We start from the raw sequence: 24,165 nt of genomic DNA on the forward strand, positions 1-24,165 counted from the left end.
TTCACCATACAGATAAAAAATACAAGTGTTAAGAAGTAATTGTTAATGTGAAAACCAGCCAGAAAGGCTTACTTGTCTCACAGAAATTAGCATCAATCTAAGCAAACAACTAGAAAAAGCTGTGTGTCAGAATAGCCATTTGTATCACTGCAAATAGCAATTTGTACTGATCTAATGAGCCTGGCTCTGAAACCTTTAGTGGAGACAGAGCTCACATCAAGGTTGCAAAGCTAAGGAACTAGGGAATATTTCATTCATTTCAGTTTCTGTGTGTTGTGTCTTCCAGCTGTATTTCCTCCCATATTAATATTACTGCTGTGAGGGCTTTAACAAACTGTTGAAAAACCAGTTGTTTCAAAAAACAAAAACCTAAAAACTTAGTAAATGCTTGAACGTATAATTTGCTTATACATTTATACATTCGACAATGTATAATGCGCTTTTGCAAGAGCAAGTTTAGTTTGGAAGGTTCTCACCACTCCAATGCCAGGAGCCGATTAAGGGTTCTCTTCACCAGTTCTGAAGAGCCATTTTCATCCAGCACAGAATCGTTCTGCATTTTTACTGATTCATTCAGTATTGCCAAACTTAACAAGATCCCAACAGAACAAAGACTATACGAACATCCTGTCATGTTTACAGAGGCTGCTGGTATGCAGAAAAAATATATTGAATTAATTCACCTTAGAAATTTTTACAGGAAGGATCTTAAGAGTTTTTTTTATATGTCAACTTGTAATTGCTTGTATAGTTAAATGCTATATTACCTTGTATGCTGCAAACCACACAATGATACATACCTTATGTTTTTCGGTACTTCTCTAAAATTCATCCTGCAGTAAGATCACTATCTTTGGCACAATATATATGCTAGCAGCTTAGATACAGCTCTGTCACTGCACAGTGAGAAAGAATCACATCCTATTAGACAGATAACAAGCCATTTGACAACTTATTTAATAAACCAATAATTTTATTTTTAGTGAAGCTAAAAGAGAAGATGCTGATCTTTGTTCTTGGAAAATGCCAGACATTAAATTCTAGTACTTAACTGCTTATAGCGAGAACTACAAAAGCTTCCCATTATAATGCTGAAAACTGTTTCTTATTTACATCTTTACCTTTCAGTCTTCACAGATGCTGGCCAAGAAGCAACTAACTCAAAGGTTTGATTTCGAGTATTATGCCTTCACACAAGCTGTTGTATGTGACTATTACTTCCTAAAGGTAGAGAGAAAACATTAATTGCATTGCATTATTGTTTTATACTGCACTGGCAACTCGATACTGATGAGAACCTGGTCTTCTATTAGACCGAACCAGATGCAGAAACTAAGAAGTGCCATGTTTTGTTTTTACGTTCTCCCATATGGTTAACATCTTGTTCAAAATGCAATCAGTTTACAAACTGCAACAAAATAAATCCTGTCCGCACAATTTCTCTTCTTTGTAAGGCTGCCGCTGAGCACTTATCTATGAATAGAAGCTGTTCTGGTTCATTGACACAAAGCCAGCAAGAAATTTCAGTGCAGTGACAGAAAAGACAGATTATTGTGTTCCAAGAATCAGCACTGATAGTACAGAGAGCTACTAAAACAGGTCAACAAATGCAGTAGGCCTTAAGATACGGTTCCTAAACACTGCACTTTTGCCATAAGACACAGCATAGCACATAAAAGCCCAGTGCTTTCTCTTTCTGAAGGCAGGAGGTGCTGTAAGCATGCGTGCGGTGATGCAAGCGCTCCAACTGAAAAAGCCAACAAGCGTCCAAGAACAAAAAAACATTCACAAAGGTTTTATTAAAAAAAATTCCTCTTTCACCTCAAACAAGTGAAGCTTAAGCTCGGTACTACTAGGTTATGGTTAGAAAAATGACAATAGTACGGTCATTTCTGAAGGCTATACATTTTAAAATCCCATCAATCGGCATAAACTTGGACTGTGCGAGCATATATAGCAAGTACTTCAGATGTCATTTATTTGGTCCGTCAGATGTACAGTATAGTAGTAGTATCTGAGTTTACAAAACATCAAATATAAATAACCAGAAACTGTAACAATACACAAAAAATTTGCTTCTTACATTGACATACCAGGCAGTACGAGCTGAAAACCTTGAGTAAATTAACAGTTTTACAGTAATGTACATAGTGCCAGTTAAAGTTTAAGAACACTGCTAAAACATGGCACTAATTTGCTTTAGTGAATTTTCTCTTTGTTCAGGGTATGAAAAATGTTTAGGACTAGACTAAAAATACTTTTCTTCAAGCAAAAGAAAAATTTAGGTACTTACAAATCTGGGCATCAAGTGACGACCCTTTACTAAACCAGATTAGGTTTATTTTTTTTAGATTATTTTTTTTTCCTGTCCTACTGAATTATACTTATAAGGTATTTACACAAAAATAACATGCTTATTTTTATGACTGTTTAAGTAAATACTTATCTGCAAGTATTTAAAATCTATGTTTCTACTACATTTAATATACAGAATTCAACATGGAAAAACGTCTAGAAAAATCTACTGAGATGACAGCTTTATCATCAAGAGAAACAGACAAAAATGATTTAAGCCAATGGTTTGGTATTTCCTCAGAACAAAAGCCTTGCAGTTAGTCTAGTTCTGGACATTTTTCACATCCCCAAATAATATGCTGTTGCTGCATTACATTAACTCAAACATTTTGTCAAACAACATTTGCATGTTCAGTCTAACGCTATGATTTCATCCTGCTCTTCTGTCTGCTCCATACGCACTCTCTTTGTACCGACGCTTTCTTTATCTTCTAGTTTTCTCTTGCGGCTCTTATTTTCTGCATCATCAGCATTACTTGAATGGCCTTCATCTTCAGAATCAATAATAAGTACATCATCTTGATCTGGAGCTGCAAAATACGTATTTTTAATTCCAACAGGTACTGTAAGGATAGTCTGCTCTCAAAACAAAGTGCACACAGGATGCCTCTAATGTAACAAACACATCTCAGAGCACTCTTTATCCATAGTCTTTGTCAACAAACTGCAAGAGTCTTCTGAATTTCTCTAAAACACATGAAATATGCTTTTCATGTGGTTATTCCCTTTTCATTAGGTTGTGGAAAACATTTCAATAACTCAAAAATTCCCATATTTTTAGGAGTTCCCACATTACCTAATGCAAATGCACATTTTTTTGCACGTACAAAGTAGAAGAACTGCATGCTATCTGCTGGAGTCCTTAAGAACCTTTAAACACAAAGCTGTAGGCCATCCTCACTTCTGGTTAGTGCATTCAGTAAAATTCTCCACTAGAAACCATGCTCTATGAGAGAGAAAACGTACAGAGAGGGAAGACTGGAACAGCGGGCAGACTTGAAAGAGCTAACAGATAACAATGGATGGTATAAAGAAGGGAAAGTAGAACCAAATGTGAACTTTCATGACATCTAGTGGACTTCAAGTAGAAACTCATCTTAAGAATTCATCTTGTGCTAGTTTCTAATGCTATCTGGGGCAGAGGGGTTGCTTTGTACTTAATTTGAATCTATATCAGTACTTGTATTTTTGCCATGCCTTACTCAGCAGGTGAAAAATAATTATTTTTAAGCAGGTAGATTTTCGGTTAACCCGTGACACAGAATGAGATGTGATCAAAGAGATCCACAAAGTAACTTAATCTGAAGGGAGAAAGCAGCAAACTCGATTCATTGCTGTCACACAATAGGGTGACTGGGAGATAGACAAAATGGGTTTAACTTTATTTAAATCGCCATGCAAATAGTGCATTTCAGTTGACACCCTCTCAAGCACCTCCTAGTTACTTAATAAGGTGTATTTACTATAGACCTTTGAAACAGCCTGTTCATTTTAACTACTCAGTATTATATTTACATGGAGGCAACTTGAGTACCTTTCACTTCATGCTGGCAAAGTGAAGTAACAAAATTCAAGTATTTTAATTGGGCTGAAAGACTATTTCACTTTATTTAATATTGAGTGCTACTTACCTGTTGATGTTGAAGGCTGTGCTCCGTCATCGCTACCATTGGTAATGTTTTTGGATGTTGGTTCTGTGGGTTTAGGGCCAACGTTTTCAGGGGTGTCGCCCACAACTTCAAATTCTACATCTTTTTCTAGGTCTTCACTGCAGAAAAAACGTATACCATTTTAAACAACAAAAACATTGCCTTTTCCACAAACAAAACATATCCTTCAAATTATCAGAGTCCCTCCAACTGGGACAAAGTAAGGAAAATATAAGTAAGAAAAGGAAAATCTGTTCATCCCTCCTCTATAATTTGTGCTCTGTCTATTCATGAATACTGTTCCCCCACCAGTGCCATGCCATAAAATGCTTAGGAAAGAAAGGAAATCATTACCTTAGATTACTTTTCTTCCTCAATCTCACATTTTTATTTGCACTGAAATTGCAGTGTGTTGATCCACTCTATATAATAAGTGCATTACTTATCCAAAGTTAAATATACACACGGATTATTTCAAAGTGACTTCTCTTTGCATTATCATATCTGAACACATGCAAATGATTTACTACTTCAGCAGGTCTTTATTTGTTTTTACACAGTTGTTTCTCAACTTTCAGCTGCCCTAAAAGCAAATTCAGCTTCACACTATTTTTTATGTTGCTTAATGAGCAAACTGTTCAGATACAATATTACCAATTACTTTTGTATTTAAAAGAAAAATTAAGAAAAACAACACATTGAACTATATCCATTTATTTTAAATAAAACTAATTTCATTATATAAGCAACTTAATGTTTTAGATTTATTCACAAATTCAAAATTTACAACCAGAAACTCCCTGTGGAATTATTCTGTACATATACACAGAGGTCATTATTACAGAATTCTTACCTATGAAGCACATTGATTAACAGAGTATAATCCTGGAGGAAATCATCTGCTTGTAGCCGAGTGCCATTTCGAATTCCAAACTCTGATAATTTCCTATGGTTATTTGCTAGAAAAATAGTGAAACACGGTGTGTATTTATACAAAGATTGTCTTTACTATTAAGAAATAAGTACTCCAGACGTTTAACTCATAAACTGAACATTAATACTGTCTGAACTGAAAGTAAAAGCTGACATTTAAACCTATCAAAAGTTAAGTCAAAGGATTCTGACTTATTTATGTTGCAAGTGTCATGTTCACTTAACTATTATTACATCTAGGAACATCTGGAGATAATATGTGTACTGCAATAGGGCTTGCAAGCAACATGAAAATAACACAACCTAAGAAACTAAAAATGAGAAAGTGAAAGGGACTACAAAACAGGGGAAGATAACTGCTGTGTTTTTATTGCTGAATGCCTGATTCCTGAGTGGAATCTTGATGCTCCATTTGAAAGTATTTGATACGGGAAAGCAGAACAGTACACACAGCTAGACAACACCATGAGCTATTCTTAAGCCACTGACATACTTGCAAATTCAGTTCTCTTCAATTATTAGTCTACAGGCTGAGCTCTAAACCACTTACTACAATTCCTTATATTTTAGTTTCTTCTCAGTTTTTATCTGCTTTTATCCAAAAAGCTCCAGTACACATACCTTCTGTTTCTCCTTCTTCTGAAGAGATAAGAATGGTTCCCTTTCCATCATCTATCTGTACATCAGGTGCCACCATAGCAAATTTTTCTTTCACTATCTGAAAATATTAATTTCATTATATAATCAATATCTGTTTTTATAATGTTCGTAAGACAAATAACCTTGAACTATGCTGTTTTTCCTGTCCTCATCCATGTTAAGGCATCTGCTAAAAGCTTATACTTTCTTTCTTCTTTCTCATGAAAAAAAACAAACTCATTTTGTTACCTGAGTTCTTGGGATCTAAAAAAATAATGTCTATGACATCTGTGATTTCATCTTAACAATTCCAGATGATGCGCTGATTTTTTAATTACTTCTTTCATAAAATGGTAGTTTTGGAAATGAGTTGTTACTACAAAACTGTAATACAGCTACTGAATTATTCAAATTAAATGTTTCTATTTTTTTTCCTGTTAATTATGAATAGAACTTTAAAAAAACAAAATACGTAAGACCCAATACAAGGGCACACAAACAAGATGCATACTGACTAATCTAGCTTTTCTTTTACTGGAGAAAAACACAAAAAATAGAGCAAATTTGACGAAGCTAACATTCAGTCAAAATATACTGAACAAAATCTTTAATAACGTACAGTACTGGAATTGAAAGCTAAAGCCACAGCTAATATTCAAGATTTACCTTGTCCTGGAGTGTTAGCACAGTAACTTTGTGTACATTAAGTCTCACAGTCACTTCTGGCTTACTTGCACACACATAACAGCTAGGATTTGGTGGATCCAAAGCACAAGGAACCAATAGCTTCTTTTTGGGATTTGGCTGCTTGTTCAAAAATATCTTGAAGACAGAAAAGAACGAAACAAGTTATTCTGTAAGTAAAGCACTTAAAACCTGTTTCCCTACAGATTTGTTCTCTTAAGAATCCCAGTTTGTCCTGTTCCCTAATCCTCTTTTACATGCCTACTAAACAGGAGAAAGTGTGTATTACAGCCAGCCCACGATGACACCTGTGCTGACTAATCAGCTACTGCCAAACAGAGCTCTAACATGAAAATAGCATGTTTCAAGCGATGTCAGTCTGGTTCTCCCTCTTATCCAGCAGCCAGTTTTCATGAAATCAGATGAACATAATCCTCAAGACTTCCACTTCTCTCTCTGTAGTGGGTGAAAGTTCCTAATAGATTCAGAATTACTGAAACAAAATGTGATACGGAGTAAAACTACACACTAGTAAAAGAAGGTTAAATGACTGTAGAATAAATAACGAATAACAAGAAAGAGAAGAAGTGTCTTATTCCCACTTACCGTTCTACACTGATCTATTTTTCCTGATAAAATCTTCAAACCCTCCAACACTATCAGACCAGCTATTATTGCATTAGTAGTAGCTATAGCTGGGATAATATTTCCTGCCATTGCTGCAAAAGAAGCAAGAGTGCATGGATTTTTAACAGCAAATGAAATTTCAAGCTTAGATTATTAAATAAAGCAGTACATTTTAACTCTTACACTTGATATCAAATCTGCTCTTCATATTCATACTGAAAACATGCATCCTGAGGTTTGCAGCAGAAGTGACAAAATCCATTGCAGAAGGGTCATCCTGAAGTTAATGGAAAGTGCATTTAAAAATCAGGTTACACATTGGGAAAACTTTGCAACATAAGAGTCTGTATAATATTCCATTTCAAAGTATGTACATTTCTTCATTTAAATAGCAAGTTTAGACAGAACAGCAGTATTTTAAAAGCATGTTTAGAAAATGTATTTAGTATTTTAATGCTGCTTGAGTATAATAAAATGCCTCTTTATGTTCAAAATAATGTCTAAATAACAGACCTTATAGTGTTTTATGCTTGATTTCAAGCACTGGTGTTTTACAAACAATAAGTATTTTCACCAACTGCTGTCATACTGTTTTTCTATTTTGGCCATCACTCCCCCCTTACTGACACACCACATTTTTTTTCTTATGTCAGGTGACAACTGACCACAGGAAGCTCACACTGTCGCTGGTGCTGAAGAATTCCTTGCTTCTTGTTTTTCTCCTGCAGAACTTGTAATGTGCCACATATCTACTGTCAGAGCTAATTGTGTCCAACTCTAGCTACAAACTACTGTACAAGAACATGTTTTAGAGAGAGTTCCAGCAAAGGAAAAACGGAGTGGCATTATTAACATATTTTCAAATCGAAAATATGGCACCTACTTCTTAATTTGTGCTTTTTAAAGTTAGTAAATTGTTTTACATCACAATACTTAATCCACACATGTAATGTCATATCAAGTACCTAAGGCATGTATTTGTTTACTTACAGATAGTGCTTTTAGTGATGTGTCAGATCAGCATAGTAGCAGCACTACGCTGTAATTAAACTCCATGACTCCAACATTTGCATTAAGTACACAGAATATGAAGTGTTTCTATGAGGTAAACTAACCTTATCCCATATAAGCTCAGCCCCATCACCTTTCTCAGCCAGGTGATGTCTCAGGGTTTCGACACTCTTTGAGAATAAGTGTGCATAGCTCTTGACATCGAGAACCTGCTGATCTTTCAAAACTGAGGATTCATTTTGTTGGTCAGGTACATTTTTCTCTTCAGGAAAAGAAAAACAAAAACAAAAAACAACCAGGAATATTTATAAACTCCAAAAAAAATTTCTCAAAGAACTCAGAATTTGCTGATTCAACAAAATTAAATGTTTTCTAAACTGAAGAACAGCTCTTTTAAGCTATAGCTGCCCTGAGGTTTGTTTTTTTCCAGTCTGCAACTAACAGCTGTACTTCAGGGCATCAATAGATGTGCACAAGCTAAAACAAATGTTGGTTTTCGGCTTTTAGATAAAATGTATCAGTGTGTGCCCTAAGGTCCCCTAGAATAAACTGGCAAGCAACTTTGTGAAACAGCAATTCTCCATAACCAATACTGATTATTCAAAAGAAAAATTCCCAAATAGTTTTTAGAAAAAATGTTTTCTATATAGAGAAAAAAATTTATCTTCAGGAGTTAAGAAGAAGCAGCGTGTTCAGTATCAGTACCCAATTGTGACAGTGGGAAAACATACTTGTCACAGAGCTGCATTAACAAACAAGAAATGTGACTTACAAGTATGTACCAGGAAGAGGAACAATTACCTTGATTTTGTATTTCAGCCCAATCCAGTGGCACTGGAGGCTTTCTCTTCCTCCACAGCTTATCCATGGTCAGCAAATATCTAATGTCATCTTTGAAAAGCTGAGAAACATTAAAACAGATATCTTTTATTTTTTCATCTCCTTTGAAAATGAAAAAACAGCATTAGATGTATGAGTTTTTGCTTTTCTCCCTGATAATATTTTAAACAAGACATACAAAATCAAACTCCACAAGAACAAACTCTCAATGCTTTGAGCAGAAAGTACATAGTTCTCATTAATTTGGGGGGCACCCAAATCAAGAAACTGTCACCTAAACTGTGTGTCCATGCGAAGCTATCACTACAGCTATCTGTATACTGTCCCCCTACAATACTGTTACCTATATGCCACTTAATTTCAAGAGGAAAATTACTATTCTCTATCAATACTACATTCTAAACTAATTTCCTCTCTGTAAACACTTTTTGCAACTACTTAGAAGCAAAACTCCACAGAATTTATGTTTTCTGATACCAGCATCTGGTTATATACAGGATGTGAATTATATATTTCTGATCCTCAGACTGGTTCTGATAAGGCACAGTGAGACTTCTACAGAACTCAAGAGAAGACCTTCTCGTATCAGACAACTCAGCTGAGTTTTTTTCCTCTACAATACGGACAAGCTGCTGAAGCTGTCCATACAGACACAAACAGAATGCCCTAAGACAAGCAAATGTCCAACACAAGACCAACACAACAGCAAACTGATCAAGCTGTAATACAATGGCATGACTGATGCCTCATGTTTAGTGTTCAAACTGGATTTCAACTGAACTTTAAAACTTCTCATACACTTCAAATAAAGACATTTACTAGGGGTAAAAAATGTACCTTGGTAAAAAGCTTAACTGGATCATATCCAGTTGATTTAGCCCATTCCTTTGTTGAAACACGTTTAATCTCACCATCTTCGTTTGATGCTCGTGCTCTGGCTTCAGCTTCTGCTGGCTCCCCTATAAATAAAGCATTAACAGAATATGTTAGTTAACAGGACAAAAAAGGAAAATGAATCCAAATATTTCCCACAGTGTCAACGATCAAAATTATTCAAGCACCATAAAATGGCTTTACTGTTCCCAATAAAAGCTAAATTAGACACAGTGCAACTGTGACTGTTCATTTCTACAACTACAGTTCACTAGTTTAACTTAATGCTTATTCTTTTCCTGGCAGAAACAATGAGCAATTGTTTCCTACTTATTTTCTTCCTGCTGTGTTGTGATTTCAGAAATCTCCAACAATCTCCTTTTAGTAGTCTTTTTTCCTGGCTTAAGAGTCTTAGTCTTGTTAGAACTTTAAGACAGATTATCAGCTTCCTACCTCTGGTCATCCCTACACGATTATATTCTGTCCATACAGGTGCTGTTCATTTTCATTTCTTTCCTAGTCACTTCAGCAACCGTTATCTTGGCTACTGGTAAGCAGCAAGTTGGTGTTTTCGGACAACTATTAAAGTCTTGACTGAGTGAAGGAAATCAACTCAGAAAATCATCATTTCATGTGCAAATCTGTGAATGTTCTCCCCTCTCCAACGCACCATTTTATCTGCACCAAAATCTACCGAGCATTTCACTGTCTAGTCATTTTGTATTGTGAAGCCACCTTCTACTTTTACTTCTTAACCATCATCTTTATTATTCTGAGGAAGTTTGCTTATTCATGTCTGCTGAACAGCACTGGGAGACTCCTCTAATAACCATTTATCTCTATCATTTATGTATCTCATCCACTTCAGAATCTTCATTCTTTTTTCCCTACAAGACATCTTGGTTTCTTCAGGTTCCTTACAAAAAGAGCGCTACCTGCAGATTCATAACAGACTAAGCTAGATATGCTTGTCCACAAGTTTGTCAGTGCCTTCAAAAGACCCTAAAAGACACACAACACAGTTTCCTTTTCCCTTACTTTTCCTTGACATACTATAGAAGGTCCCCTGACTCTTACCAGCACTAAAGCAACTGACAGTTTGATCACTGCAGAGATGAGGCCAAAGCTCAGTGCTCCCTCTAATTGCTCTGGGATCCATCTTCAAGTGAGCAGCAACATGCCTGCTGCCTTCAAGTACTCCTGCAGCTATTGCTGTAAAAGACTTTATGTGCCACTCTCTTAAGAGCCAGCTATTTGCTCAGGATGCCCCATAGGAACAATTCATTACATGAATATTTTTGAACATCAGATAACTCTGAAGCTCTTCTTAAGCTTCCTCTCCCAAGATCGCCATTTAAAAGGATCCAGAAGGAGAAGTGGTAAAGCTGCGTATTCACCATTACAGTAACTATAGCTACTGTCCATATATAAAAAAATGCAGAATAACTACAAAAACATCACAAAAATGGGCATCTTTCCTATGCAGATGAACATGGAAGTGTCTCACACTAGAAGAGTTCAGACTTGACCCTCTGTTTCCCAGTTTGTCAGTCCCTCAGCTAGGAGCTGAAAATGCAGCGTGACCACAAACAGCACTCAGTTTTCAGTCCTTGGTTCAGAAACCAAGCCTCCCACACAAAGATCTCAGTATACACTGTGCATCAAGTTAACTTAAAAACAAACAAAAAACAACCAATTAAACAAAGGCCAAATCAATGTAAACTTTGAATACATAGTAGTATGACGCACACAAAGGGGACTCGCTGCTTGCACACCCTACATTCATGTTCATGAGTGCTTTAAGTGGAATCCTCTTAAAAGAAAATGAGGCTGAATATAACTTTAAGAAATGGACAGCAGCAAGTCAATCTCTGACACGTTTCAGTAACAAGGTAAGTACAGTCTGTATCACACTTACAGGCAGCTTCAGGATCAGCTCTGTCAGGAGAGACTTCTTGATCAGCATCTTCTTCTCCAAACAACTGACTGCATAGCAATTAAGAACAACACAACAATGGATTTTAATCATATCTTATTAAAGACTGAAGTATTTGTTAACTGACATACACCCACTTTAGAATTCTTGCTATCAGAGTGCTGCTTCTTTCACTGCATTTTAAATTGCTGGAATTCATCGCATACAGACTTAACATGCACCGTGTAGAAAATCCAACAGAAAAATGAATTTAGGAAAACATGTGCATGTAACTGCCCCGATAGTTCATCTATCTCCACAATCCCAGCAAACCTTACTGTTTCAAAGTCGTTCTTCTCTGCCCTATTTCTGTGATACCAGAACAAGGCTCAAGTACTAACTGACATGCTATCTGTGTATTCAAGAAACAGAACAGACTTCAAAGAACTGGAGGCTTTTGCTATTATCTACATTGGTTTTCAAACTGTGTCCTTAATTTCTCAATCTGTAGTTTCAGAAACCAACACAAAGAGAGTGAGTCACAGTCCCCGTTTGGAAAGAAAAAAGGGGAAAAAAGACTTACTTAAACAAATACTTGGCCCACACAATGCAGTGGATAGGTTCTGATGGCGTGTTACGGATTGTGCAGCCTGGAAAAGTCTTCTGAGTTGGTTTAGGATGACATTCATAACATTCTGTCACTCCCTGGTGAAAAGTGAGATATTTACTCATCACACCATGATGCTACCCATAGAATACGCTACTATGTGATGCACTGTAACTTTATCTCAGAGCACCCAACTCCGTTGTCTAAAATAGCCAATGATTTAAACTTAAAGTGACAGGAGTAGAACACAACCTGACCTTCTTAATAACTGTCACTTGACCAAGGTAGCCTGCAGTTCCGCTCTCTATAAGAGGAACATCAGCAGCCAGACACATCCTGTTCACATGGTTACGGGCAGCTGCAAAGCAAGAAGTTTGATAGAAATATGAGTAAGTCGAAATAAGTTTGACTTCTACAATCACAAGCTAGACTCCTAACGCACACATTTGTCCTGGATTTGCCTTATTTCACTAGAGACAGTGTTACGCCTCTTTCACAAAGTCCATTCTGCAACTGATACAAAATATACTGATGCTACAAAATACAGCAGATAATTTAATAAAGTTATGTGTTTACACAAAATACTGATCAGTTTCCACAAAGCAGTAACACAGCAGACATGTTTACTTTCAAAGCACCTGTAACGGCTCTGACTACGCTTTCAATGTTCTAAGTGCACAAAAGCATTAGTTAAACCAAAGCTGTGTTAAGAGGATACTTATTTGATACTGCTCGAGAACTAGTAGTAGAACACATCAGAGTTCTGTTCCCATGAACAAGCAACAGCACTTTCACCTTCAATACAAAATCATAATGAAAACTTCACCTCTGTTATCCAGAGCATTCATAACCAACGTAAACTGGCGGAAGAACTCTACGTTATAGTCAGGGCTACAGAAAAGAAAAACAACATTCAAAATGGTACATCAAAGTTGTTGGTTATTGTGCCACAAAAGAAACAATACACACGGAAAGGGCAGACTGATGTTCAAGTATGGATTACATACACCATAGATTTACTGATAGCTTTTAAGCACCCCATTTGTTTTCAGCCCATTTTAAAGCTAGGTCAAAGCATGACTGTTATGTCACTGCAAGGATGCTATTCCAATTACTGACACTTTGACCAATGAAACAGGCAGGCAAAAAAGTGTTTATACTGCTCTTACCTAATGAGTAAATTGGATGATCTCTGATAACTGACCTTAAAAACCGCCAGCAGAGAGTAAGATGTGCACGCTGTAATTACCACAGCTCATCAGACTGCTGATATCTCATTACAGTGGGAGAGCTCAATTGGTTTTGATTGTGCCCGCATACCCTTAGAGGCCAAGATGAGGGACATGAAAATCCTGACACCTCATCGTCTTCACATTGCATTTGTCTGACTTAAATAAGGCAGCAGCAAAGATGACAGAGAAGCGAGGAAACAGGATTAATGGTTTTATAGTTTTAGGAGAAGGATGCAACGAGCCAATGTTTCAGTGGCTGATGGTAACATCAGAGCTGAAACTTTAATATTAATAGAGAATGTGACCTTTTGTAAGAACTGGACAAATACACATTAATAGCTGGGAAACAACTAATGAAAAGCTACTTGATCTTGCACTTCACTGACTTGTTATGGACCATAAAGTCTAGATTTTAACAATTTGGTAACTGAGCGATATTTACAGCTGCCTTCCAACCCCAACCATTCCACCATTCTATGCCCTATGCACAACAAAGCTTCTGTTTTGGTTGTGTTTGTGTTTTTTTTTTTTAATTTTTAATCAAATACTCAACATTCACACTAATTCTCCTCTAATTCTCAATCATGACATCATGTAAAGAAATCTTTACAGCATAGAATCTCAAGCAGTAAAGTTGCTAATAAAGTGAGAATGAGGCACAAGCAAATAACTACAGCTACCAGAACTTAATTAAATTCATGCAAAATCCACACTCCCACTCAGTGCAATGCAGTCTCATATTTACAGCTACCTTATTGCAGAAGGTTTGTGAGGTACCTTAAAGCACACCACTGCAGCATTTAAATAACAGTACTTGCAAATCAGAACACGTAATTAGAGCTTAAAAACAAACATACTTCATGATGCTATCATGGTAAGCTATAATATTAGCTTCTGGATAAAACTGTAACACGCTTTCCTTGGCAACCTAGAAATAAAAACAAAACAAAACAAAAACAAAAACAACACTTATTATTTCTTCCTTCTTTCTAAAGAGACTCAGTACCAGTTGAGCACTGAGTACATTGACTACCTTAGAGATTTTAATACTTTTAAATGAAACTTGGCAGACAGCCACAAGCAACCAACCACCACTTACCTCTCAGCAGCACCAACACAACTGTGACAGCTTTCTAACAACGGCCACAAAATAACACCAAACAGTAAAACGTGAGCTTTGGCTTGTTCCTCACCTGTGCTTTTGATCTTCCAACATGTCTCTTTTGAAACAAGAACTGCCTGTTGAGATTGCTGACATCAATAGTATCCAAATCGATCTACAAACACACAAAAAGAGCCATTTCACTTCTGCAGAAATAAAAGGAACAAAGCCATCGACAGACAAATGTGATTAACTAAATGGCAAAAGCTGTACAGTCTGCTTTTTGGCCCTCCGTACCCTTGCGACATTTACACAACAACTGTAGAAGCATCACGATCTTCAGGGAGAAAGGATCTTTATTTAAATGATTATTAACAGTGGAACCACACCTCAAATATCGAGAGCTTTATGACAACAAACTTCCTTTGGAGAGTCCCTACTAAAAATGTACATCAGTACAAAAGTACGTCACACATTTCCCATGGAGGACTCGTTGCACACAAGATCAAAGTCCCAACTCAATGTAATCTCAAGGAAGTATTTATTTAAATATTTAATTAAGTATTTAATGTAAGGATTCAAATTTAACGTGCTGAACACTCTACTAGCCAGAGAGTCTCAGTTAAATGCTGCATAAAAGCACCCGCGGAAACTGAGCGCACAGAAAATATCAGCTGCTTCAGGAAGGTATGAGGAGGTAGAGGTTGTCAATCTGTATCACTCATCGTGTCTCCCAACCACTCATGCTTTGGTAACCGCCATCAGAAGCGCTATCTGCCCAATAATACACTTCCAGCTCCCTTCCCATACGACAGCCGTAAGGTTGGCTCAGTCCAAGGCCCCGAAGGTCGGGAACTTCAAGAGAAACTGAGTGCAAACTTCTGTTGATGTCCAACTCCCAAGAAAGCCTTCAGCCCTTTAACTGGAGGCTGCAACTGCCATAAGCTGCAAATGAAAACTGATCTCAAACAGCACTGCCAAGACAGAAAAGGTAATGGAAATTTTTCTCAAAGAGAATACTTGAGACCATTGGACTCCAACCAAAGCTACAATTCAGCTGTGAATGATCCAAATTTGACAGTCCTTAAGCTAAAGCAACTTCACGCTGCTCTCATTTTTGAAAGCTAGAAGGAACTTCCTAAGAATAAACGTTGGTGTTCTGAATGCAGACTTGTATTTTGACATGTAATTCTGTTCTACACTCAACAAAGTACATTTAGTTAAGCTTCATGTTTCTGAAGGGCTTCTGTTCAAAACTGTTTCTCTTTTTTAGCCTTAATGCTGTGACAAATAAAGAAATAACCCCACAGCTTACTTATAAAAACAAGAAGTATTCTCAGACACCTGAGCTTGTTGATCTGTATCAACCAGAGGAAAGCCCAGGAAACATCAAAATTGCCTGTTGGCACAATTCTGCTCCTGCTCTCACCTTGTCTCTCACCCATCCATTCCATACGCTATCACAATGTTACTCCACTACATAAAACAGGAATATTTTTAAACTAACATGGCTATGATCCAACACACACTGAAGGTAATGGAATCCAACCGAGGCAGCCTTCAAAGACAATTAAAAAGATCTAACCAAAGCAAAGGAGACAATAAGCATACGCCAATGAGATCCATGCTTAATGACTAACTGGAAAACCAGGACATACTAAACTGCACGTTAGCGGACTGCAGGAGCACACAAGTGACAGAATAAGGTAGAAGAGAAAAAAGGAGGAACAGAAAACAGTGCAGAAATCACATATTTCTGCTCTCACACCATGTTAAAATTTGGTAGGCTCCCACTGGCAGACACAAACCAAAAGGACAATGTGGAATTACACCCCAGAATTCCATTTGGGAGCAAAGCCCGTGCTGTACAAACGAGAGGCAGCCGGTCTCTCCTACCAGCTGGCAGGGCTGAGAGAAGCTGCTTCTGCCAAGCTCTGCTCAACAAGTCTGAACGCAGGGACAAACTCCTTATGTGTCGTATGAAACGCTCAGAAGCGACTCCTGGCAGAGCAGCACCGAGCTCAAACACAGACAGCACAACAGCCCCATTTGCACTCCGCGGCTCCTTAACGTGAAGTTATGCAAACAGTTCTGTTCACTTCTTCCAGAAGGAATAAAAGCCACGAGGCCGCTCCGCTCCGTCCCGCGCCCAGTGCCAGCCTCAGTTCCGCCCTTCGTACACTCACGGATGAGCTCCAGGAAGCAAAAGCGAAAGCATCGGTGCGCGGGAAGCTCCACTGCGGCCCTGCAGCACGGCCGGTTTAACAGCCCAGCGTCTAAAAGCACCGCTCCGTCCCGCTAAGGCCCATCCCCAGCCCACTGAGCTCCGCACCCATCAAGCCGCACTAAGTCAAACGAGGGGACGGCGGGCAGCGCATCGCCGCTTCCCAGCCTGCAACTACGGCTCTAGGGAGGCACGGCCGGGTTGCAAAGAGGCCCCGTGCGGCCGCTCGCTGTGCCCATGAAGGGGGTTGGGGGCGGATGGCGGCTCGGGCCGCAGCTCTTTGTGCACAGCCCGGCCCGGCCGCTTTGGCGGGCGAGCAGCAATTTGAAAACACGCAGACAATGCGGCCGGGAGGGGCCGCACCGCAACAGCACAGCACAGCACTACACCGCAACACAGCACAGCACAGCAATACACCGCAACACAGCACAGCACAGCACTACACCGCAACACAGCACAGCACCACAGCACAGCAACACACCGCAACACAGCACAGCACAGCCCTGCAGAACACACCACACCGCAGCGCCCCCGCCGCGCACCGAGTGTCGCCCCCGGCCCCGCCCGGCCCGTTCCCCGCCCCCCGACCCTCCTCGCGCCCCCGGCCCCGGCCCCGGCCCTCACCACGTCGATGTTGCCGAAGCCGGTGAGCACCAGGTCCTTGAGAAGCTCGCAGCCGATGCCTCCGGCCCCCACCACCAAGAGCCGCGCTTGGGCCACGGCCTCGGCCAGCTCGCTGCCCAGGGGGCCCGACGCGGGCGCGGACATGACGGCGGGCGACGAACGGCAACGGGCGGAACGAGCGGCGCCGTGCGGCTCTGCTCAGCCGGGCCGCGCTTGAGACCAGAGCGGCGGCCGCCCGCCCTTGCCACAGCGCCCCCTGGCGGCTGGAGGTCCGCGGCCCGCTGCAGCGGCGGCACAGATGGATGGCGGCGGACGCCGCAGGTCGGGACAGCCGGGAGTCATGAGTTCGAGCCCCGCGCCGCCATTCACCGCGCGGAGAGAACGGGTGTGCCCCGGTGGCGCAGTGGTGGCAATGCCGCGTTGCAACACCGGAGGCCCCGGGTTCGAATCCCCCCTGTGGCACAAGTGGTAGCAGTGCCGCTCTGCTACACACAGGCTCGAATCCCGGGGGTTGGACTCGATGATCTCTAAGGTCCCTTCCAACCCGCACCAGACTGTGATACTGTGACACTATGAAAACACTGCCAGTACATTGATTTATACTGTGACATTAAACCTGTGCAAAAAGCTTAAGGCTAACTTAAATGACTGCTCCATTAATCCTCCATTAAAACAGCAAGGAGTGCTAGCGGAAACTTTCCCCTTTTCTCCACTCAGTGCAATGCAATGACCATCAGAGCTCATCCAGTCCAGCAAACACAACATCCTTCACTGTAAGCGCATACAGATTGTTTTCAAATACTTACATTGAGCTTCTCACTGCCAGTAGTTTGTAACACCTGGATCCCATTTGATTGACGACCACCAGCAGGATCACTAAGTGCAATTAAGCTGCCCTTTTCTCTTATTTTCTTCCCCAAGCTTTTACAAACATAACCAGCATAATCCCCACACTTAGAATTCCCTCTTTGAGCAAAGCAAGTCTTTTGTTGCCACGTTTTGCAGCCATCCCAATGGACACATCGGCCATTCTAGGAAATAAGCACCACGCCAACAAATCAATTTCAGTTTTCACCACATTTAAGGAAAAAACTTGCATAATCACATACTTTCAACTGTAGGAAAAATCAAACCAAAGCACGGCAACCCAATAAATGACAGACTTTCCACCTATTTAGAGAAACACGATTTATTTAAATAATTTCTGGTCAGGGTCTTCTTGTACAAAAATAAACTCTTCCAGAGGGGTTTGATGGTTTGTTGGCCAACAGCTCTGCTCACACGTATAAACTATCACAGTCCCAAATTCCACTGAGAGGTCTAAAAACAAAACAATAAAGGTACGTACTGTATTAGAAGAATGCCTCACTTGGTGGTTATTGCTTATCACTGCAGTTCAACCTTCCAATCCAGAACGCATCTGTCCATATCCAGCCTCCTTTATACATTTTCTTATTTCAAAGATTTTAAAGTAGCATGACTGAGAATTTTCAAAGAGCTTCTTAGGTGCCTGAAGTCCTACACGGCAATATTTATTATTTTCCAAAGCCTTATTTCACAGAATCATAGAATAGCTTAAATTGGAAGGGACCTCAAGGACCAAAGTTCCAGTGCCCCTTTTCTCCTTTCTCCTTTAGCAGGGGAGGTATGCTTTCATTTAACAGGCAATAAATTGCCTGCTACATGATTATATCCATAATCTCGGTGGATTTAAGTATCCATTTGTAACCTACATAATTCTATGACCACTATAGTTAAGCACACCAGTGCCTATGGTTAACAAGAAACAATCCAAATTACACATTAGTGAACCTTACCTATATACTTCTAATACTCATTCAGCTAAGCCCAAAGTCAATACCTGCATCACCCCGCAGCATGCTGACCATTGCTGGCATAAGCTGAAACTCGAATATTCTCTTGCTTCCACAGTTACTGCAGGCTGGAATACTGTTGTTAAAGTTAGCTGGAGGACACGTTATGAACAAAGGCTGACCACCCCAAGAGTATCTAAGAGAAAAAAAAGAAAAAATTTATTTATTCATTGTATCTCAAGTAACTAGGAAAAAAAAACACAAACACTGTTAGCAGCCAGTCTGTGAAGGCCTGTGCTTCAGATGAGTCACTCAACAAAAATTAAAGATAGGAAAGGGGACAGTGAAAGGTCAACATTCAGAAAGTCTTAAGGAAAGAGATGGATCTAAAGGGGTGAATGGCTTAAACTGACACCTCCAGAGCGTGCTAAACAGGACTCAGTTACACCAACTACATCTGCAGGGGATTCTGTGTTTGCTGATAGCTCAAGAGACATCTGGCAGCCCAGAAGAAATAGAGGCCTAACATTTTTCTTACATACATATTGTATATAACCATAATGCTCTTGAAGGGAAATGGGGGCTAATAAAGACTACAACTAGCAGTACTCATAGGAATCACCTGAAGCAACTTTACACAAAAGAAAAATACAAAGAGCAAAGTGACAGATTCAGATAACCGTGGAAGTAGTCATCAAAACTCAGCAAATTGTTCAATTAGGAAAAATAAGTAAATACATCCAATTCAATTGTTTATTTTTATTTACTGACAGCCTCCATCTATGTCCTGCCTCTCCCTGTTGCAATCAGCTGATCAAACATACCTTAAAATCTGCTCTGGACAGACAGATATTCTTTTCATAAACTTATGGAATGTGTGGTCCTCACTGACTTCACTCTTCTCATACTTCTCATTACTATGTTCACCAGCAAAACTATGAGAAAAAAGCACAAACCAGAAGTCCAAATTCAGTATAACAGGCATGCTTTAAATGTGTTCCAGTTAATAGAACCCCATGTTAAATTATATTATGTACATGAAAAAAAAGCCAAACGTTAAATTAAGTGGCAATCACTGCTCCAGCTTGCAGGTAAACATTCTACCTCCAGCTCCACTATATGTTGCCAACAGTTTCAAACTGTGATAAGACATTCATACCTAACAGATACCTGCTTATACTTAAGGGTAAGTGCTCAGTGTGGTCACCTATGTTAAAACAGGAAATACATTCAGTACCTACACCCAGAAATTGTTTTCCTGACCACTTCTTTATCAAAAACCCTGAGTAACTGCAGCCATCATCCCAGTCTTTTGACTAAAGACCTGAGCTCCTCAGCTCTTAAAAATGCAACCAGAATAACAAAATCTGTAGCATCGTAAAGGAAAAAAGAAGTCAAATGTCCAAATGTCACAATATGAACTTATATCACATAGCATAAGATTCTGTTCAAACCACATTGGTTTGGTTTCAGAGACTGAAGGTACACTGCTCTGTCGGAGCCCAAAGGGATTCCAGCTGCTCAGTCACTCAGAAATAGATGCACTGAATAGAACAGATGTACCATGTAACTCAAAATCCCTAAACTGGAGATAACAGGTGCAATGTTATGTGTTTCCTGCAATGTCCTACACATAATTGCTTCCTGAAGGAGCCAGTTATGAACATACTCAGACACAGTGAAGGTGACACTTAGTTCATAACACAGTACAAACTGAACACAAACCCTTCAGCTTCAGCACGAGGTTCAAACAGGTTCTTACCTTTCTGACATCAAATCTGCCAAATCAACACCCTCTCTTTGCTGATACTCTTTCAGTAGTTTATTTGCATGATCTGTATCAAGGAAACCAGCATAGTCTGCCTCATCCACAACACTAATGTAAAAGGAATGGAACACAGGAGCTGAAGTAGCCATCGCCGTCTCCTCCCTGAGTAGGAGGTCTGTATTTGGGGAACCAGACACATCTGCAGCTTCAGACAAGCGAAGCTTTTGGAGCTGTGACACACACTGTGCTTCTCTAGATGCAGAGCTGCTCATCCCTGCATTTAGGCCCAACATCTGAAGGGCACATGTGGAAGACTCCTCTCCATCACAGCCTCCCCAGTCGTCTGCCTCAGCACACCAGTCCTTGGCAGAAAAGTTACATTCTTCTTTCTGCAAGGAAAGGAGAAGTATTTTCAAGACTGAGTACACTCTAACATGGAGTCGCTGCTATTATGAATACAGGAAAGAAAACCTTCACCTCATGCTTAGTGTTATGTTGCCCATCCCCTCTCAACGCCAGGTAGCAGCATATCCATGTTTGCTTGTTGCAGCAGCACACTTATGGCAAAAAGCCCATGTCAGACTGGGGAAGATGCGCCATAATACAACAGCTGCTTGATGTACTGAACCATTCCCATGTTGGCATAACCGCTGGGAGCCAGCTTGGACGTATTTCTCTGAACCAGTCACTGCATCACACTAAGCTCAAAGAGCGAAATATGGAGAAATAAAACACTTTTCCCCCATTTTAATTGGAACATGAGGCCATTTGCCACAGACCAAACTAGTACAGTGTAAATACCTCCGCTGAATCAGCACTCTCCCTTCCTGACAGCTTAGTGTGGAAGCAACGCTCCTCCTTCAACCACCCCAAGCTGCCACTATTGTTAGGCTTCAAAAGCAGAAATACCTGAAATTCTGACAGTAAATACCTGCTATAACCGTGACCACCACCCTGACCATGGAGCTCTGACCATGGAGCTCTGACACTGCATACAGATCTGTGCTGAGGGCTGTGGGTACATACAGCCGTGCAGCTCACACACGTACACGCAGCACCAACCACACGGCACATTAAGCACATTAAGCACATTAAGACCCCCGGGCCCCGCTCCTCACTGTGCCCACCAGCAGCCAGGCCCCATGGCAGCGCGCTGTACCTGCTTCGAGCCGCAGCCCCGCGCCTCCTGTCCCCGCACCTCCAAGCTCTGGCAGCGCAGCACCTTCCAGCTTCGGCCCGACACGTGGGAGAGGACACAGAGAAACACACGCTGGGTTAAGGCGCTTCCTGGCCGCCCCGTGCTCTCACAGAGTCACAGAATGACCCGGGTTGGAAGGGACCTCAAGGATCATGTAGTTCCAACCCCCCGCCTGGCAGTGCCACCAAACATACAGCTTTACTAGATTTTACAGTCCAACCTGGCCTTGAACACCTCCAAGGACGGGGCATCCACAACCTCCCTGGGCAGCCTGTTCCAGGGCCTAACCACTCTCCTAGTAAAGAACTTCCCCCTAACATCCAACCTAAATCTTCCCTCTTTTAGCTTAAAACCATTTCCCCGTGTCCTGCTATTGTCAGCCCTGTCGAAGAGTTTACTCCCCTCCTGGGAGTAAGTTCCCTTCAGGTATTGAAAGGCTGCAGTGAGGTCACCCCGCAACCTTCTGTTCTCCAGGCTGAACAAACCCAACTCCCTCAGCCTGTCCTCATAGGGGAGGTGCTCCAGCCCCCTGATCATCTTCCTGTCCCTCCTCTGGACCCTTTCCAAAATCTCCATGTCTTTTTTGTACTGAGGGCTCCACACCTGGACACAGTACAACAGATGGGGCCTCACAAGAGCAGAGTAGAGAGGGACAATCACCTCCCTATCCCTGCTGACCACCCCTCTCCTGATGGAGCCCAGGATCCCATTTGCTCACCTCTGTGGCCGCCCCCAGCAGCCGCTCCCGGCGCAGGCGAACACGTTGGCGAGGCGGTGGAAGGGGGCTGAGCCCAGCGGGCAGTACACCTGCACCACGTGTGACAGCGCCGCGCCGCACGCCCCGCAGTGGGGTTGGGCCGGGAGCACGGAGGGCAGCGCGTCCTGAAACACACACAGCGCTCAGGGCAGACCCCACTCGGGGCAGACCCCCACCCAGCACGCCCCGCCCCGCCCCGCCCCGCCCCGCCCTGCCCCGTACCGCGCGGCCTCCCAGCTTGTTGGTGGCCCAGCCCGGGGGCTGCCCGCCGACCCGGCACGGCCCCACCATGGCGGCGTCACGGAGCCCCAGCAGCACCGGCGGCGCATCAGCCGCCATGACAGCGCCGCTCCGCGCCCTACGGCGGCCGCCGGCGGACACGTGTCGGGCCTGAATGCCCGTCCGGCCTGCAGGGGGCGCACCGCACTCAGCGAGCTGCCGCCATGTCGCGGCCCGGATACCCGCGGCCGCCTGATGTGATCCAGCCCCGCACAGCATCTCCTTGGTAATCATTAAACCCTGCGTCCTCCGAGTTATCTCAGGCTGTATGTAGCAATTAGAACCTCTGCAAGTTCATAGTATCACAGTCTGGTGCGGGTTGGAAGGGACCTTAGAGATCATCGAGTCCAACCCCCTGGGATTCGAGGCTCTGTGTAGCAGAGCGGCACTGCTACCACTTGAGCTACAGGGGGGATTCGAACCCAGGGGCTCCAGGGTTGCAAAGTGGCGTCCTTAACCACTGCGCCACCGGGGCACACTAAAGTCATGCAGATACTTCACTCCGTCACAAGCAGACTCTGCCAACATCCGGGTTTTTACAGTTCTTCAATACCGTGGTACCTTAAAGCAGGATTTCACAGAGCACATCTTTCTCGTCATTCCGTTGGACGTGTCGAACCTCCTCCCAGGTGCTGGCACTGCTGCTGTGTTCCAGCATGAAGATGAACTTCAAGGTCCAATTTAAGCCATTCCATGATTCTATGAACTACTCGAGTGAGTGATCTCCATTCAGGCCACACAGCTTTGCTCAATACAAACTCTGTTTTGTTCTCCTCTTTCTTCTTCCATGCTTCCATCCAGGTGACCAGCCAGCTCTCACTTAGAAGGTGTGTAACCTTGGCCAGCACTGATGCCAAAAGCTCTCATGCATATCAACAGGGAAGCCCTCACAATTACACAAGCTGTTCCTTTAACAAACAGATAGCACATGTATGCTTGGGCCCTGAACTCAGTGAAAGGTTTCTATGTACAGACCACACATCCTCTGCAGCTTACCCTTCTAAGCAAAGTATCCAGTTATGAATTGGGCAGCT

The 24,165-nt window shown here is 41.5% G+C and overlaps 2 protein-coding genes across 9 annotated transcripts; both read right to left on the reverse strand.

The window, feature by feature from the left end:
• Window positions 1-1,780: 1,780 nt before the first annotated feature.
• UBA2 (ubiquitin like modifier activating enzyme 2) lies at window positions 1,781-17,530 on the reverse strand. Of its 7 annotated transcripts, none has more exons than XM_015873988.3 (17): window positions 17,316-17,530; window positions 14,559-14,642; window positions 14,223-14,293; window positions 12,960-13,024; window positions 12,391-12,491; window positions 12,110-12,231; window positions 11,530-11,597; window positions 9,576-9,697; window positions 8,700-8,799; window positions 8,003-8,160; window positions 7,071-7,164; window positions 6,867-6,979; window positions 6,243-6,398; window positions 5,559-5,655; window positions 4,858-4,963; window positions 3,987-4,123; window positions 1,781-2,885 (listed from the first exon to the last, which is right to left on the reverse strand). In XM_015873988.3, exons 1-17 carry the CDS (start codon window positions 17,457-17,459, stop codon window positions 2,707-2,709), a joined length of 1,917 nt encoding a protein of 638 aa, XP_015729474.1. In that variant the 5' UTR covers window positions 17,460-17,530; the 3' UTR covers window positions 1,781-2,706. The 7 variants fall into 7 exon arrangements, 6 of the variants coding, with proteins under 6 accessions (XP_015729474.1, XP_085407255.1, XP_085407256.1 ...); XM_085551129.1 differs by lacking the exon at window positions 17,316-17,530 and adding an exon at window positions 16,654-17,253; XM_085551130.1 differs by lacking the exon at window positions 17,316-17,530 and adding an exon at window positions 16,364-17,241.
• Window positions 17,531-18,488: 958 nt separating this feature from the next.
• On the reverse strand, window positions 18,489-23,212 carry PDCD2L (programmed cell death 2 like). Of its 2 annotated transcripts, XM_015873991.3 has the most exons (7): window positions 23,075-23,212; window positions 22,814-22,977; window positions 22,057-22,126; window positions 20,892-21,286; window positions 19,954-20,064; window positions 19,177-19,325; window positions 18,489-18,635 (listed from the first exon to the last, which is right to left on the reverse strand). In XM_015873991.3, the coding sequence occupies exons 1-7, from the start codon at window positions 23,189-23,191 to the stop codon at window positions 18,505-18,507; spliced, it is 1,137 nt and encodes a 378-aa protein (XP_015729477.2). In that variant the 5' UTR covers window positions 23,192-23,212; the 3' UTR covers window positions 18,489-18,504. The 2 variants fall into 2 exon arrangements, with proteins under 2 accessions (XP_015729477.2, XP_085407267.1); XM_085551141.1 differs by lacking the exon at window positions 22,057-22,126.
• Window positions 23,213-24,165: the final 953 nt, after the last annotated feature.

The sequence above is a fragment of the Coturnix japonica genome, chromosome 6 (assembly GCF_054131305.1).
Source record: "Coturnix japonica strain WE chromosome 6, WE-NBRP24, whole genome shotgun sequence".
NCBI classification, from domain to species: Eukaryota; Metazoa; Chordata; class Aves; order Galliformes; family Phasianidae; genus Coturnix; species Coturnix japonica.

What these genes read in the sequence shown, in the direction of transcription:
- PDCD2L (XM_015873991.3), bottom strand. Translation starts at nt 23,191, where the DNA reads ATGGCGGCTGATGCGCCGCCGGTGCTGCTGGGGCTCCGTGACGCCGCC. An exon ending in GGGGCTGCGGCTCGAAGCAG is followed by an intron (nt 21,287 to 22,056) that starts GTACAGCGCGCT and finishes CTTTCCTTGCAG; the next exon opens with AAAGAAGAATGTAACTTTTC. An exon ending in GCAGATTTGATGTCAGAAAG is followed by an intron (nt 20,065 to 20,891) that starts GTAAGAACCTGT and finishes TTTTTCTCATAG; the next exon opens with TTTTGCTGGTGAACATAGTA.
- UBA2 (XM_015873988.3), bottom strand. Translation starts at nt 17,459, where the DNA reads ATGTCCGCGCCCGCGTCGGGCCCCCTGGGCAGCGAGCTGGCCGAGGCC. An exon ending in TTGGAAGATCAAAAGCACAG is followed by an intron (nt 14,294 to 14,558) that starts GTGAGGAACAAG and finishes TTTTATTTCTAG; the next exon opens with GTTGCCAAGGAAAGCGTGTT. An exon ending in GGCTGAAATACAAAATCAAG is followed by an intron (nt 8,161 to 8,699) that starts GTAATTGTTCCT and finishes CTTTTCCTGAAG; the next exon opens with AGAAAAATGTACCTGACCAA.